Consider the following 17,302-nt stretch of genomic DNA (forward strand, 5'->3'; position numbering starts at 1 on the left):
GGTTGGGGCAAGAAAGTATTTCACGGAAACGATTAAGTAGCACAAAGTTGATGCCAAAATGAGCGAAGCGCAGTGGCCAAGCACTGCGAGGCATGTGACCACAGGATAGTGACGCAATCATTGTGCGCTGGAAACAAAGCCAAATACGCGCACAAGGCTGCTGCTTCACTCGTGGCGCGTTCAACAGATGCCGGAAAATATTAATCGCTCCCTCGGAAACGTTAGCCCTTCCTAGATTTGCAGTATAGGTTCAGTGAAGTGGTGGCCAACTATATGTGTGTTTGTAAAAGCCAAGCTAGCTGCAACTCGCCCGCTGCCACAACTTGATGAAGATACCGAATGAGGTTGCGAAACATGGTGTTTTTTGCACTTGGCATTCATTTCTCTCTTAAATTTGCATCCGAAATCAGGACGTCGAACGCTGTCGAACGCTTTCATTTTAATCGCTTAGCTACGATTAAACGAGATGCCGCATATGAAGAGCTTCGATGCTTGCTCTGCTTTATTGTGCTTTGCTTTGCTTGCTTGGTTGCTTGGACACGTCGAACCGAGTATAAAATCACTAACCGAGCCTTGCTGAGCATGCCTCGGTGGTCTGGCCGCACCTAAGCTGAGGAGAGAGACTCATGCTTGAGCCTCTATAAGGTTTCTGCAGGGGCTGAGTGAGCATGGTTCAACTTTTAGTAGAAGCGCTTCTTCGGAATGGTGACAGATGCGCGAGAAAATCGGAGGAACTGTGTCATGGTTCAGCGGTGCCTTTTCGACAGAAATCTCCAGAGATCACATTAGGGACAAGCTCTGCATGTAGCCGCTCTTACAAAAGTGTTTGAGCACAGTACGCTTCCTTTGGTCGGCTTGAATTCTTCGTCATAGCAGCGAGCGCTTGCGCTGCGAGCTTGATCTTGAAGAAAACAGTGGAATACGACACAGTGGCGGCCGTGGTTGCTCGAAGACACGAACGCAGAGGAGTACCTCGTGTTGAACCTGATTCTCAAGGTCGGCTGACACGCTTTACACGTGACAACTGACGCAGTAAGAGGAACAACGCGCGCTGAAAGCTCGCTCGGGTGGGGTGTGCCGAAGTATCCCCGGCTCCTCAACGTGACGTCACATTGGCCGACATCCCTCCCCGCTGTTCTCATCTCCTGAGCTCCGCGATGCGCGGGAGATTTAAGCATCGCGCTTTCAATTGGTGATTGCGCCACTGTTATAGCCAAAATCGAAAAAATAATTTCACAGACGTGATCAGCAATGACATTCCTTCAAAACCCAAACAATTAACTGATTCGAAAACCACCTCAGTATCCCTTTAACCAACCACGGCGCTCTAGAAGGATCAGTTTTATCGCTCCCTCCATTGAACATCGCCGTCACTCCGCTACCTATACTACATGATATTACTTCCAACTTTCAACACTCAATATATATCCCGATGATATCACACTCTTGTCCACCACTGAAACTCCTGGGCACGGACAGCATAGTGTACAAACAGCAACCGACACTATACAAACACAGACGCAATCCGTAGGCCTCACCTGAGCGCCCACGAGATCCGAGATGCCTCTAATCAAAACTCCCATCCAGGCTCCATCCACGCAAATAATCTGTAGTGTTTGTATCACGATAAGCAAACGGCGAACTCACGGCCACGTGCCGGTATTTGGGCACCGCCCCCTTGCCTGTCTGTATCTCGATATAAGCACATGCGTGTTGGTTTGCACGGGCAGTCGTCGACCAGCGGGACGCGCGGTCTGACGGCCGGCTGACAATAAACCCGAGTTCTTGTTGCACCTCGGCTACAGTGTCGTTTCCCCTCGCAAGACACGACATAATCCTTTCCAGCAAACCCCTACGCACAGTACAAACATTTTATCTTGGCCTACACATCCAGCAAGGCATGAAGGCAGCGCACAGCATACACCTGCAAAGAATACATCTCATCAATGGCCTCTCCAAACAGGCATACTAAAAGATAAAAGATAGTATACACATCTTAACAGCGGATCATAACCTCACTAATACACGTCTAAACTCTGAACACAAAACGCTGAATAAATGTAAGAGCAGAGCTACGCCTATGACGACACGGTAATAGCTCCAAACTGCTATTGCTGGGATTACATAACAACGTGGAGGGAATTCTCAAATAGGATACAGAGTTTCCCGCTAATGCACCGCGTCCACATACTGTCTGAAATGCCAGCCCCCTCACAACAAATCATTACTGGGGTCCTGGGCTTGAGGGCAATCTTACAAATGAGCGCGTTCATGAGTTTGGACACAGACTTCGCGTCCCCGTGCCGGTGGATGGCGCTCCCAGCAGACATACAGTAGACTCGCTGGATCATTCTCCAGTGACTAACATACACACGCTCACACTCAAACGAGCGCTCCAATGTGCCATCTGCGGCGAACCACTCTACCCTCTCTAAATCTGCTAAGCCGCCTATTTCTCCCCCCCCCCCACACACACACCTCGAACTTTGAGTTTGAATTAAGTCTGTCTGCTCACTCTATCACAGATGGGGAAAAAAATCACCGGTTCCTCCGAACTATATCATCATCATCAGCCAAGCTGCGCCCAGGGTACAGTGAACTAGAATAGAGAGTTTTAGAATAGCGTCGTGGCGAATAGGGTGACCCTATCCGCATGCACTTAGCGTTAGGGGAACGCGTTCACGTTTTCTGTCTATAGAATAGGGTCGCGGATGGTCGCTTTGCGTTGCTTGAAGTCAGCGCCATGACGGCGGGAAAGAGAAGCTTTCAGAACAAATAAGTTGATATATATGCTGCACTTTTTTTACTGTGTAAATAAAATGACGCGCAAACTGTTTCAGTTACCAATTACTAATTAGGAAAAGCGAAAAATGATGCAAATATTTTTTTATAATGCGGACATGTTCAATCCGAGCCAAGGCTATTCACACAGGAAGAGTAGTAGTAGTAATGGTTTTTTTTAATATTTTGCATTGAATATGGAAGGTAGAAGAATTTTTTCTACCCCTGCATCTGCTATCGCTGCTGGAAGCACCTGAGCTGGGGCAGCGGAAATAAAGGATAGCAGGCAGTGTGTAGAAGTGAAAAGAAAGGGGTGAGGGGATAGTAGAAAGGACAGGGGGAGGGGTACACTGACAATAAATATATATACATATATACACGATAAATATAAATATATACAGGTCGCACGCGCGTGAAGGTCTGGTAAAAAATTGCAAACCTGTTTGTGGAGATCAGTAGTTCAAACCTCCCGCGCTTTCTGACGTCAGTCGACGAACACGCTAAGCCTAGCAGCTCTGTAAACACGGAAGCAATCTGAAAATTAGGCGTGTTTTATCGCTAAAATTTTGTTGTTCAGGCAACTTCAGCCAAAGCGAAAGCCTCGTGCGCCTTTAGTTTGATGTGAGCGTGAGCCACAGAGCAGCGGCAACGACGAATCGGTGATGAAGCGAGAGGGCCCGCTTCGGCGGGCGCCGCCATGTTGTCCCAACGTAAAGCGGCTTAGGGGCGCACGCTATTTCGCCGATTTAGCGTTAGCGTCGCCCGCTCACCCAAACACCCAAGGGGCGTTAGCGTTCTGCGCATGCGCAGTAGCATCCCGCTATTCCCCTATGACCCAAAGCGATAGGGTGACGCTATACTAAAACTCTCTAATATTTTCCAGTGGCGCGACCGCGCCTCCCAGCCTGACGCACGCCGTGTCCCCTGCAGCGGCGGCGCTGCGATCGGCCGCCCTTGAACGCTCGGCTCGCCTCCGCAGCGTGCGATGCCAGCACATGAGACTGGAAAGCCTGCTTCGTTATTTAGCTGCGCGTTTAACGTAGTTTTGTTTTGCGCTTGCTATATGTCTTTAATATTTGAAGATATTTGGCATGTGCGGATATTTACTGAATTGAGTGTACAATGTCGATCCCGCCATAGCAAGCGATAACAGACGAAGGCTACTGAGCGCACTGTAAACGTTTTTTTTTTTGAGCTAAGTATTACAAACTGTCGCAGTTCCGACATATTTCGAGACACTAAATTTCGCAAAGTAACAGTTATTCGTGGGACCATTTCTCACGGGATATACGCGATTAAAATTTATATATATATATATACCGTTTTCATTATGAACCAAGACACAAATTCACCGAATATTAGGTGTGTATAACTAATGATTCCATGCTGATACGAGAATGCGCTTCAGTCAACACATATGGTATACACCATAAAAGCGATTGACGCAAAAAACAGTCGAAAAACTGCTTAATACAATTTTAATGCAGGTGTTCGTAATTTTCACTGAGATCAACTTCGTACTTCAAGCGTTTCTCTTTTTGCTATATTCAAGCAGCGAGAACAATTTCAGCGCCGCAGGATTCGTAATGAAGGAGCGCCGCTCTTGTTTCGACGAAGCCATCATCAATGAACTTGCATATTAACTTAGAGTGATAAATCTATACTTTTATGCGTTGTGTCTGGTGTATATTCGCAAACTGTCATCTGGAATGCGAGGTCAAAAATTGAATGTGATTGAAATAAACTCATTTTCCTGAAATTCTCTTTTTGTGTCGTCGCCGCTTTGCAGGTCGGGCCGGGCCCGAGCGTGCTCAGGGTCCTACAGTGTCGGGCTGGGCCTCCTGGCCGGGCGCGGGTTGGAAATTGCCGCCCGTGCGCAGCTCTATTCAAAAACCTAACCACATTTCCTTTTGTGAAAAAAGTGACATGTGTAGAGTTTAAATGGTGCAAGTATGAAGCTACAATGAAGTCAATTACAGACTTCTGTACAAGGATCAGCAGGCACCTTGAATAGCGACAACTTTCGCACGTTTCTTGTTCTTGCGTGTCCTGTGTTGCACCCTGGGGCGTTGCAGTGGTTGAGCCGTTTCTTTGCACTCATTCTTGCAAGAAGTTAATACACTGACATCAAAACACTCGTGCAATGCAACCACACTGAACGAAAAGCCAGCGCACAACTGAAGCGCCGTCGGGCGTGCTATGAACCGCCGCCGCCGGCCGCCTTCAAGGGTGGGCGAGACACTTCAGGAGACACTCTCGGTGGCGCGCGTAGCAAGGCGCTGCCCCCTCCGCTCGCTTCACTGATAAATATTCTAGTTCACTGTACCCACGGTAGGACAAAGGCTTCTTCCATTCATCCCCAGACGGTTTTGTGCCAGCTGCAGCCACCATATCTTCGGAGGGTTCCAAATCTCATCCACCCACTTGCCTTTCTACCTTTCCCTGCTACGCTTGCCATCTCTCGGGCTCCATTCCTTTACAGAATACTGAATTTTAAGCTTCCTGTATAATGTGCTTGATTCCGAAACACTTTGGTTAGAAGTACTGTATGCTGAGTACTCTATGCCGTATTCAACACGAAATTAAAATTATAAATGCTTGTTTCTTCGGTACTGCAGGGCACAATTCAAACATTACGAGACACCATAAACTCTTGACGCGTTTTGCTCAGCAATCGGTCTGTTTAACGACCAAGAGTTAACTTGCCTTCAGATCATACGCCAGTTTCTTCTTGATTTCGCCTATGATTAACTCCCATTTCTCCCCTGACCAACTCTGCCCTGTTGCTATCTCTTCCCCCATCCCCCCCCCCTTTCTTCACGTTTTGACTATAGGACCCTGTCTATGCACCAAAAACAAGACCAAAAAAGAACGTGAAAAAAAAGTTGGAGGCTTATCAAGGTTAAGCCCAGTGGATGCGAAGCAGCCTTCGTTTTGCATTCTTATTATTAACGTCCTTAGCGTTTGGAGGCATCTTGACCGCATACACGCCCGGCGCAAAGACGCTGGCGGTTGCGGGCACTGAGACTGACGCAACGGCGGGCGCGCGCCGCTTCATCCCTGGCGTGACGTCACATATCACGTGATGCAGCGATGGTGGCGCCGCCGCCGCGTCGTGCGCGACGGCGCGAACCGAAGCGTGGAGGCCTCCGCCGGGCGACGTCCGACGGCGCGATATGAGGCCCCATCTGCAGCCGGTGTGACGTCATCACGTGACGTCACATCATGTGATCTCACTTCAAGGTGAATGGTGGCCACCGCCGGGCGTCGCGCGAAGGCCCGAAACCTACGTTAATATGCTCCGCATAAAATAAAAACTGCGCGTGGTAGTTCTGAATGGATGGTGATTGGTCTGTTCTGTGCTTACTCCGGGGATTCGATAACGTCGCTCAGGCGCAAGAACTGCCGTATGTGACGGAGGCAGAGCTCGGGCAAGTCAGCCAGCTGCTTTTTCCCGTCCTCGCTGGGATTGCACTCCACCGAATCGGAGACCACGCCTGCGAGGCGCATGAACTCGGTGAAGTTCGCCAGTCGGAGGGCGCTCCCAGCAACCAGTCGCTTCGCTCGAGCCTCCTCGATGAACGCCACCGATTTGAGCTCCTCGATCAGTGCGGGGGACTCGGAGACCTTCTCAAAGGCCTCTGCTGTGTACTTGAGAGTAGTGCCGGTGACGTAGTCAGCAGCGTGCTTTAGCAAGATCCGATTCCTGTGCACAAGGTCTTGTATGGCCAGACGCTCGTTCATCATCTCGCCGCCGTCGTAAGAAAAGTTCAGGCTGTGCAGGGAGTAGTTGTTTCCAAACTCGGGCTTCAAGAGCTCCGAGACGAACTTTGTGAAACCGTTGCTGCCCTTTGGTTTCAATGAGAACGCGCGCAGGGTGCGGCTTCGGTGCAGAAGGCTGGCCAACGGTGCCATGTCAGAGTGACCTCGCCTCGCGAAATGGACGCTCAGGCTCCTGATGATTGAATTGCTGCACACTGCGTCGCATATAGCGGGGGCGCATAGATTCCAGCAGTTGTTGCAGCACTCACGCTGAATACTCAGTGTCAGGACCTTGATACAACGTGCCCGTTCTATCAGTTGGACGATGTCCGTTGATACTGGATCCGTTTCACCGCTGGCGCACAGAATCGAGAAGACTTGCAGATGAATTTCCGTGAGGTTACTGGTCGTGGTCAGTTGTCTAGCGGCGGCTTGGAGGATGCTGAAAGGCACAGGTTGGAAGTGGCCCCTCCTGGACGGAGTGTCTTCTGGGTAGATGACGGTGCTCTTGCCGTTGACCACAACCCTTTTCTGCGCGTCACTTTCACTGAGAGCGCTGCATATCCGCAACGTGTTACGATGCAGGTCATTAATGGTTAGCTGGTGCAGAGTCTTGTTTTTGGCCATTGCTTGAAGAAATCCTTGGCATTCCAAAAGACAAAAGCCCCACATAGAGAATGTCAGTTCCTGCAGGGCCGTACCGTCGGTCAGCAGTGCGTTTATCCATGGCCTCACGCGATGAGTTACTTCTGAGTGGGCTTTGCAGCACTGTGGGCAGTACTGCATAAGGGACAGAACATGGACGGGATCTCTATGTTCGTTGCTGACTGCACCGCTGCGGTCGATATAGTGGTAGGTGAGGCTGAAGTACTTCAGCGACTTGCTGCTGTTCAGAAGGCACTTAATCGGCTTGGCATGGTCCGACCTGAGCCTGTACAGCTCTACATATAGCCTAGTCAATACTGTGCTCTCCGATAGGCCCAGGCAGATTGTTCTGACGTCGATCTCCGGGCCACTTTGTGGAGCAGTTATCTTCAGTGACGTGAGGGTCATATTGGCCCGTAGGTATGCAGCAAGGCCGACATCCAGGATGCCTGAGCCAGAGCGCCGGCTGCTGCGGCCAAGAACTTTTGTCGTGAGTGACAGGTGCGTGATGCTCGTGCTTTTTAACAGCCCGTCCATTAAGGCGTTGACGGGCGGATTTTCCACACAAATGTCGTCAGCACAGAAGAATCTCAACGAAGCAGTTCCCGCCAGGATGGGTGCGAGATTGGCGATCAGAGCGCCTTGTATGCACCCCTGCAAGGAGAGCGATTCCAGGCGTGTCACTGAAGCTATGGCCTCGGCGAGGTGGATCCATGAGAAGAGTACCCTGGGGGATTTCAACTCGAGCGTGATCCTCTTCAACCCTCTGCTGTCGCGAATTGCGTGGCAAATGATGTCTTGATGATCGGCGAGGATTACGTCGTTGATGGTCGCTTCGACAACGCAGTGGTGGTCGGCTAACAAATGGTACAGATACATCCTCACCAACACCTTCTCATTCTCCGTGGCCATATGCGTGAGGCGCGTGCCGTCGCTTGCCGTCACCAGGGAGAGCTCCGAGGCAGACTTCTCCTGCAGTTCCAGCCCGATCATCCAGAGGAAGCTGTTCCAAGCTTTCAAGCTACCGAAGATTTGGCACAGGCGGCCTTCCTGGCTCGTGCATGGCTGGCGGTGGTCGACGCTTAGACCAGCGTAGCGGCTGAGGGCTCGGCCCATCTTTTGGAGAGCCAGTGGTGTTGCCCCGGAGTCCGCGACCTCTTCCAGCAGGTCACCCTCCACAGGGCCTCGCTTGGTTACCGCGGTAGCGCCGGCGTGTCGGAGCCCTGCGAGACAAGCATCAAAGGAAGGCGAAAGACTCTGATCAAACGTAAATGACGGGAAACATGCTCTTGAATGCAAACGAGTGCATTCGAATAAAAGGTGTCGCACAGCAGTGAGCAGCAAAAAATCATGTGGCTAGATCACAAATTTCATCGGGATGGGTGCTTGAAGCTAGAGCAGGAAAGGGTTAACTTGGCTGAAACGGGAGAGGTCCTCTTTCTTTTTACAGCCTTAACTAGGTTGATGATTACGAAAATACTTCACATCCAACCGCTTCCCCTTTGGGATCCACATGGAGGAAACTCAAAAGAAAGGTCGCTGAACGTCCTCCTGTTGCCTGCAATGCTGCTCCCTTAAACGTAAGAATAGTATGACCGTGCCTCTGGCCAACAGTAGGCTTAAAAAGCCACAGCCTCTGCATCATCATCATCAGCCTGACTACACCCCCCCCCCCCCCCCCCCTGGCAGGGAATAGGGCTCTGCCAGGCGTCTACCTTTAAACCTGGCCTTCGCCAGCTGCGGCCACCTTAGCCCCGCAAACCTCTTAATCTCATCCGCACACCTAACTTTCTGCTGCCCTCTGCACGCTTGCCTTGTCTCTTGCATTCGCATTACATGTCCTGCCCAAGCCCATATCTTCCTTTTGATTCAGACGAATACCTGTGGTACACGGGTACTTTCGAATGACATCTGAGTCGAATGGGAGTCGAGACTTGGAATGGCATTCGAACTCGACGGACTCCCGCGGTGCTACACGGCACTTTCCAAACGCATTCGAAATTCTCAGCTCGTTTTCAGTGTACAACGACGACGACGGTCACACTAGTCCGACAACGGCACTATCACGGTGGACAGCATCATATGATTATAGTGAACTATCCAGTTCACTTTAATATTATTGTAGGGGGACAAGTTTTTTGGCTAAATGACACCGACGAATCCGATCGGCGGACGGTCAGCCTTCATGCCTTCGGGAGTTCGGCGGCTGAGCAAAAACACGCTGATGAGGGGACAGTGCGAATACATGCGCGCTTATACATTATCCGTATTGGAAATAAGCGAAACGAACGGCTATATTTCACATGTGCACACTTGGACACTCAATAGCGCTAACCACTTGCCAAATTAATTTCAGTCGACGACGACTCCGTCCCCTTCAGCGACGACTAGGCCTAGAGAGTCCGCAAGGTTTGATCGGTGATTGCGGTGGTTGTGAAGAACGAATTCACAAGTTTTAGCGAATGCAAATGGTCAACGAGTGTAGTTACAATGAAATACAATATTGCTTACATCGCAGGACGCGCATACGATGAACGGGAAGCGGCGGTGTGACTCGAGCTGCAGAGCAGTGCTTTACGGCCAGCAGCAGTCGTCGCCGTCGCTAGCTTGTGACTAACAAGTTAGGCCATATCAGTTAGCGCGAACGGTCACCAAACATACTTCTGGATAAAGTAGTTTAAAATAAAGTACTGGGCATGTCGGAGGAAGCCGGGAAAATTAGCGAGAAGCGCCGATCATCCGATGTCAACAACCCGGCTGTCAAGTGTTTCTCAGGCGAGCGATCGCGTCGGCGCTTCCCACAGATTGTCGCACTGCGTAAACAAGCACGGGTACAACCGGTACAGAAGAGAAGAGATTATTTAATAGAATTAAAGCGCATATTTCGTTTTGCGTCTTGCAAACGAGCACAAGCTCTTCATACGAAGCGATGTAAACCAATGTAAATAGCAGTATGACTGCAGTCGTCCTCCAAAATCTGGAATGTCTCCGCGGAGCTCCGACGACTCGAATGTCATCTGAACGGAATGCTGTTGAAAAACTTCGTGTAGCAGCGTTAGTTCGGCAGTTGAGTCGAATGACATTCGGTTCGAAGGCATTCGAAACGCCCATGTAGCAGGGGTGTAAGATGTTAACACGCGTTAGTTCCCTCATCCACTCCTTAAAAGGATACTGAAGTAAAATCTGAAAATTGAACAAAAACGCTTAAAATAGATTCTCGGAATGTGATTACACCGAAATCTAATCGTGACTGCGCATATTTTTCAGCGGATGATTTTGTTTTCGATGTTTCATGAGCGCGCGCCAAGCCCTCTCGGCTAGCGCGAGGTGAAGAGCGTGACGTCATGGCACCCTCCCGCGGCGACAAATGTGGCGGCGCCCTTCGATGCATGAAACCTTACTTCGGACTGGTTGCGTCGTTGTTACTGGCTTCTTCAGCGCGTTCACTGGCCATAAATGGGCCACCGGTCTTTCGCTTCGTCTCCTGTCGCCCATAAGAAAACTTACGAGTAATACATTTGCTTCATTTTTTATTTACAGTGACGATTCTGCCCTCTTTAGGCTAAGAGGGGTGTCGGTTTGTTGACACCAATGCTTCCCCTCCTAACCACCAGATGGCGCTACTAGTCTGAACATCGTCGCGCTTCTGTGTTAAAAGTGAGAATGTTAGAAATGGCGTAAGGTCCGGAAAAAGCAGCTGCATTTAGCGGACGTAAGCGTGCATACGGTTATGGTACGTAGACAGCATCGATTAACATTTCGACATATCTGTGTTCGCCGTGAGCAGACGACAGACATGGAAAAGCCACGAGTAGCGATGACAATCGTGCTTCTGCGGGAACGGTGGGCGCGCGGGTGTAATGACGTCTAGTCGCAGCTTCCACAGGCGGCCGCCAGGTGCAATGATACGGCAATAAATCGCGAAAAAAAGCGTGTTATCCGCCTTTTTCGGTAAAATGCTTGGCATATTTACCAATTTTAGCGGTCAAGCTCTTGTTTACATGCAAAAGAGCCGCCATAGCTCGCTGCGTTGTCCTTAAAGGGGCACCGTGATGATTTCCTCGGTGCCAGTTAATATCATTAAATAGATTCATCATGCTTTCCAGAGACCAGAGCAAAAAGAATTATTGAAATCGGAGCATGCAAACGAAAGTTATTCCACTCTGAAAATTCGAAATGAAAAGCTCAGACGAAAACGCACTTCACTCGCCCATTTAACTCACCCAGTACCGAGATTGGGCGCTACCAATCAGAACCGCGCCTGGCGCACACGCAGCGGAAGCGTCCATGCAGTTGTTGCTTTGTCGGGGCTGTAGACACCCGCGCATTTTGACGGCGTCTTCCCCCCGTGTACGCGACGCCGTACTCAGGGCAGGGGTGACTAGCAACAAAGGAAGCTCCCCGAAGTTTCTTTTTTAGTCGGACTGGAAGGCAGTGGGCAGTAGCCCTCCTCCCCCCCCAAACTCGACTCCGGTCTCCTGTCCGGCCTTTCTTGTCGACTGGCTTTTTTTTTTCGCTGCCGTCTTGGTATGGTCACGGCCGGTCTCGACGCGCGCGCTTTCTGGTTTGAGCCAAGGTTTTTTGAACAGCGCTGGCTGCCACGAAGGTTTGAAGCGGAATGGAAAGTGTCGCCCCTAGCTGTATTCTTGTTAGTTTTCATTCGCTTTCCCTGCTTCTTTCCAGTTTTTGTGGCATGCGAAAAGCTTTCAGTACTCAGAGACATAATATTTTGGATTCATTTCGCAAGTATAAAGGAATAATATGCAAACTGGACGCCCAACCAATGAGAAAGGCAGCGCCCTATCTGGATGCCTCCTCATTTCCGCTGCCGCAAATGGCCGCCGCGTTGCGACACCATCGGCTCGAAACAAGCATTTCTAGCGAAGATTAAAATATCAAATATTATGATTTCGGTGATCTCATTGCGCGTTCGGGACTCACAATGTCCCTTACTCTGCATACAAAGAATAAAGACCCCATGCTTTATATACGTCGCAGGGCACCTTTAAGCTGAACCCTCTTCGTTAGCCTCCACGTTTGTACCGGGTGAAACCGGACGCCTCTGATTTCACGGAAGCGCTGCTGTCACTGACCGCTATCCGAGCTTCAATCCCAGATTCGAGGGGAACTAAACCCGCGACCATCTGACAGGCTCGAGCAGCGCTAACTAGCGCAGCTGCCCAATCAAAGTGGGAATCGTTTACGACGTAGTTTTGAGCGGCTGTCACGCCCGACGACTGCCGGCCCAATCCCCGATGCACCCGGATTCCAAGCGGCAGTGCGACACTGGAAGAAAACATGCTTGCGTAGCTGGACTTCCTCTGCTACGTGTACCTCGATCATGGGGGCCGGCGGCGTTGCACCGCAGAGCCGCGGCTGTGCGCCAGTCATGCAGGAAGGAAAGAAATAAGGAGAGGACCTGACGTCACTTTTTGTGAAGCCGCCTCGCAACCGGAAGTTGGCTCATCTCTCCTCCTCCGTTTTTCTCTCTCCTCACAATGTTCCCCTCGCGCGCGGCTCGGGTAGCGCCGCGTCGCTCGAAAGAGAAACTTCTGAATGTGTTGTGCGTAGTTGCGTTCGCTGCGTCGTCAGAGTGTTTTAAGCATGAAATGCTTTTAGCTCCCTTTGTCGGCAGTGTGGTGACGTCACGCTGAGACCGAGAGCCAACATCCGGGCACTGAAATGAGAACATCCGGGCACCGTACGAGATTTAACGAGACTCATACGTGATCTGTTAGGGCTTTGAGGGAGGGCCGCTTAGAGCAAGAGGGGAGCTCCAGGGCGAGAAGGGCTTTGGGCGGAAAAACTGCTTCCGCGCCGTCCCCAAGGATGGCGCTGCGGTCCCATACTCACGCATGTAAAAGACCGGCCTCTGAGCCTTCATGACGTTTAGAAGATGTATACACGCTCGCGGAGTATTCGAACGTGCTGCATATACATTCTTGTCAGGCTTGCGTGTCGTAGTGTCTGCGTACGCTTCTGCATCGTCCTGCATTTCAGTGCCGCCACCGTCACGGCTGCTTAAGCCGAGCAATGGAACCTGATGAAAAGAGAGGTAGGAAGCGTCTTGCGGAAAGCGATCGCTACGCGAGTGATACGCCACAGAAGACTGGTCGTCCCTGCCGAGAACGCCATGTTTATGCGGCCGCTCCCGAAAGCGACAAGGCCGCCACGGTTCGCGGCTGCCTACCTAAGCCCGCACTATTGCAGGCGATCGCTTCGATGCAACAAGAAGAGTGTGGTGTGGTGTGTTGTGTTGAACACTAGACCCATTTCAAGATTTTGACTAGTACCATCTACAACCAATGTGTTATGCCCGTAAACATTTCAAATCGAACCTTCAGTGTACGGGTCCATGGAAAGCCCTTTGGTAACTTCACTTCCAATAGACCCTTTCGAAAATTCAGCGCCATCTGGTGTGTGGTGCGCAAACCGCGGTGCCTCCGCCATTACTTGGGCATACGCCTGCCGGTATGCGCTCGGGCCAGATTGAAAAGTACGCGCGCCCGGCGAAGCCACAACAAGCGCAATTTTATTGTTTCTGCGTCCTAGCCATGTTCCTTGACATTGGCTCTCTGCACCAAGCTATAGTCGCGATGCCGGCATGCTGCTGTGTGCCTTTCTGCAGCCAGCGCGGCGAAGAGACGCGCACGGAAACAAGCTGTGTTACCAGAGCACGGAGCGCATGGAGTAGCTGCATGCTTCTTTCGTCTCGTCCGTGACCTGTTCATTTTCACATTAAAATAAATGATATAAGTATTGAAAGAGCAGCGAAAAGTTCCTTCTACCGTGTAGCCGCTCCGCTGTATAGTGAGCACAAAAAATAAAGGTGCCACCTTCGGCGCACTCGAGGACATGCATTCCGATGCTGGCGACTGCTTCGGCGCGTCACAAAATCAAAACGTAGCTCAAACGCGCTTGTTTTGGATTTTCAAGCATCCACGCCCATTCGTTGAGAGTTCCGTGTGCGCGAAGAAGAGCACGACGATGCGGCGCGGCGAGGAGCGCCGTCGTTCTCTCCGTTGCGAACATGCAGCAAACGACGGCGACATAGGCGGAATGCAGCAGCAGCAGCTGTGTGTTTTCGTTCGGTCAGGGCCTGTGCACTCTGGCTAAGGCAGGAGACACATGTCCGGCAACACGTCCGTCGCGCCGCTTCCGAACTGCCACACCACAGCAAGCAGGGACACACGCAGCGGCAAGCACTGCTGGCTCGCTCTACCCAAGCTCCGCCCACAACCGGTGTCGCACTTCGCCGCAGCGCAGCAGTGCCCGAGCGCTGCTTGGCTTGGTGTACAAATATTGCAAGAAAAGACGGCATCGCCTTGTTATCAGAAAGACTGCCAGCTATACTCGAGCGGCGACAAAGCATGCCAGCTGATGTTGCGGGCTTTGGGCAACGGCACCGCTCGCGGGCGCTCCGGGCGAAGAGCTCTGCGGCTGCCTATCTGCCGTGGTCGTCGCTAGGCCTATAGCCTGCTTCGCATCGAAGCGGCAGGGGCCGGCGCTTCGGAAGTCGCCTGCGCTATAATTGAAGGCCTATTCTTCACTCCGCTTTGCTGTCAACAGCATAATCTCACAATAAAATAATAGTATGGTCAATTTCTACGGCGCCTTCAGCAGCGGAGCTAGCGGGCGCCAGTCGAGCCGGACCCCAGCGTCGGGCCAGCGGCAGCTTCGAGGCGGTTCTCGCAACAAATTCGCTCGTACCAGAGTTGTCACTTTTACCAGCAACTCGGTATTGACCAATGACCCAGAAAAATGATATATTTTCTCATTTCCCTATCACAGGGTTTATTATTTACGTCGAGAACACTCATTAGCTCGTTTTTATGACGCCGGCAGGGGATCAAGGCTGGCCGGCCGGCAGGCTCAGCTTACTTCACGTTCGCACAAGAAAATACAAAACAGCCATGCTACCAGAAAGGATGCTTGCTAGATTCTAGCAACGACAGCATGCCTGTGCTAGAGTGGAGCTTTCGGCAACGACACCGCCTGCGGCAACGCCGGGCGACGAACTGCGCGCTGGTCCCCGACTGCCCTAGTCGTCGCTAGGCCTAGATCGCTGATCGAGCGCCCGTATCCGGATCCACACGCATTTCGCCCTGCAGTGCGCCTGCTCGTAGTCGAGTCCGGTCCAAGTGTTGTTAGCCCTCCTTTATCGACAGTAGATTCGACCTGCAGGGTGACACGGCAACGCGCACTGTCGACGGATCGCAGTGATACCGACTTGTAGCTTCGCTGAGAGGTGCGGCCGGACGATAGGAGTCCAAAAGCCTTTCCGAAAATCCGCCCGGGATGACAGTCAGGTCCCTCGACCACTGCAAATTTTCCGCCATCGCTTTCACAAACGCAACCAGACATGCCACAAGGTGGAAACTAGTGCAAAGGCCGTGCAGAGCGCTATAGCTGCGCGTCTTCCAGCCAAAGGTGCCCAAAATATGGCGCACGACGCCGACGAAAGTTGCTAATGATGATGCCTGCCGAGTTGCCAGACTGAATTTTCTAAAGGGTCTATAGAGGAGTGCCCCAGGGCTCCGTTCTCGCCCCCACATCATTCAATGTGGCTTTTATTCCTCTTGTTAGAGCCCTAGAGACCATCCCTTCTATCCGTGTGCTTGCGTACGCCGATGAATAACCTTGTGGTGCTGTCACCCAGATACGTCTATCCATCAGTCGGCCCTCCAACATGCGCTAGATGTCTTGATATCTCGCCTCCCACCTCTGGGTCTAACCCTCTCGCCTACTAAGTCATGTTTCATTCGCATTGGTAACAAAGCCGGCTTACGGAAAGCTGCCCCTTTAAACTTTACAGTAGATAGTTCTCCGATTCTTCAGGTAGAAACTGTTCGTATTCTTGGCCGCCTCCTTCATACCTCTGGGACTGGCACCCTTTGGCTGACAGCCACACGTAAATCAGCTCACGCTACTATAGGTCTGATTCGTCGCATAGCTATGCGATCTGGTGGCGCACGTGCTCATACGGCCCGCCAGCTTGTGCGCTCTATCCTTCAGCCACGGATAATATATCAGGCACAATTTCAACGTCTCACCCGCAGACAGTGGGACTCCCTTGAAGCTATCAATCGTGAGGCTATGCGCGCCATAACATTTTTGCCTCGTTTGACACCCATACCCGTGCTTCAGGAGTTCGCCCAAATTAATACTCTCAGTGAACTCATCGACCAGCGGGTGGCAAACAGAGCTCGCAAACAGTCTCTGCAACTTCATCGTTTAAAGACGCTCCCTCCGTGGTCGTATTGTCAGCTCACAGACAATCGTCCCACTGTTTCCCCGTCGGTATCAGCCGCGCATCTGCCTGAAGGGTGCATATTGTACACCGATGCATCACATACTGCAGAGCGGGGAGTTACTGCTGTATATAGTCCCTCCCATCCGCATCTCAACTCTCGTGCGACGTACACCGCAGATACATGTACCCCCCTGGCATTGGAACTTCAAGCCATTTACAATGCCATTGCTTCCCTTCCGCTCGTTCCCACATTCAATGCAGTTCATATTTATACAGACTCCCACGCCGCCCTTAAACAGCTTAAGGCTGTTCGACGCACATTCCAGATTACACAATCAATTCACCTACTCTGCGCAAAATACCCATGTCCTGTACGCATACACTGGATTCGCGGTCATGCTCACGATTCACATAACATTCAAGCAGATGCTATGACTCACATTGACACATCAGACGACCCGCCACCTTCCCCTCTTCCCCCAGATCCGTTCCTGTCCCATGTCTCCGATTCTCAAGCTCTGCGCCAGCGAACACGCGCTCTAATTCCTCCGTGTTCGCACCCTCTCCCCCGTAGTCTTGCTCGGCAGGAGGAGGTATCAGTGCGCCGGATTCGGGCAGGGGTGGCCCTGACCCCATCTGTCCGTTATCGGTGGGGTGATAAATATCTGTCAGCAACTGACAGGTGCCCTCACTGCGGCGCTGCACCGGACATTTGTGATGTGCGGCACCTGTTGTGGACTTGCCCAGCGACGGCCCCTATTAGAAAACGGCTCCTCAGGGAGGTCGGCCTGTGGTGGAACCGCGACGGGGACTATGTGAAGTGGACTATGGACAATCACTTCACCAGCAGCCTATGCGAGT

General features: G+C 51.5%; 1 protein-coding gene across 1 annotated transcript; it reads right to left on the reverse strand.

The window, feature by feature from the left end:
• Positions 1–6,144: 6,144 nt before the first annotated feature.
• On the reverse strand, positions 6,145–13,072 carry LOC149330915 (uncharacterized). Its single transcript, XM_089559512.1, has 2 exons — positions 13,042–13,072; positions 6,145–8,411 (listed from the first exon to the last, which is right to left on the reverse strand). The coding sequence occupies exons 1-2, from the start codon at positions 13,070–13,072 to the stop codon at positions 6,145–6,147; spliced, it is 2,298 nt and encodes a 765-aa protein (XP_089415638.1).
• Between the last annotated feature and the right edge of the window lie 4,230 nt (positions 13,073–17,302).

The sequence above is a fragment of the Amblyomma mixtum genome, chromosome 9 (assembly GCF_055824585.1).
Source record: "Amblyomma mixtum isolate Tamu chromosome 9, ASM5582458v1, whole genome shotgun sequence".
NCBI classification, from domain to species: Eukaryota; Metazoa; Arthropoda; class Arachnida; order Ixodida; family Ixodidae; genus Amblyomma; species Amblyomma mixtum.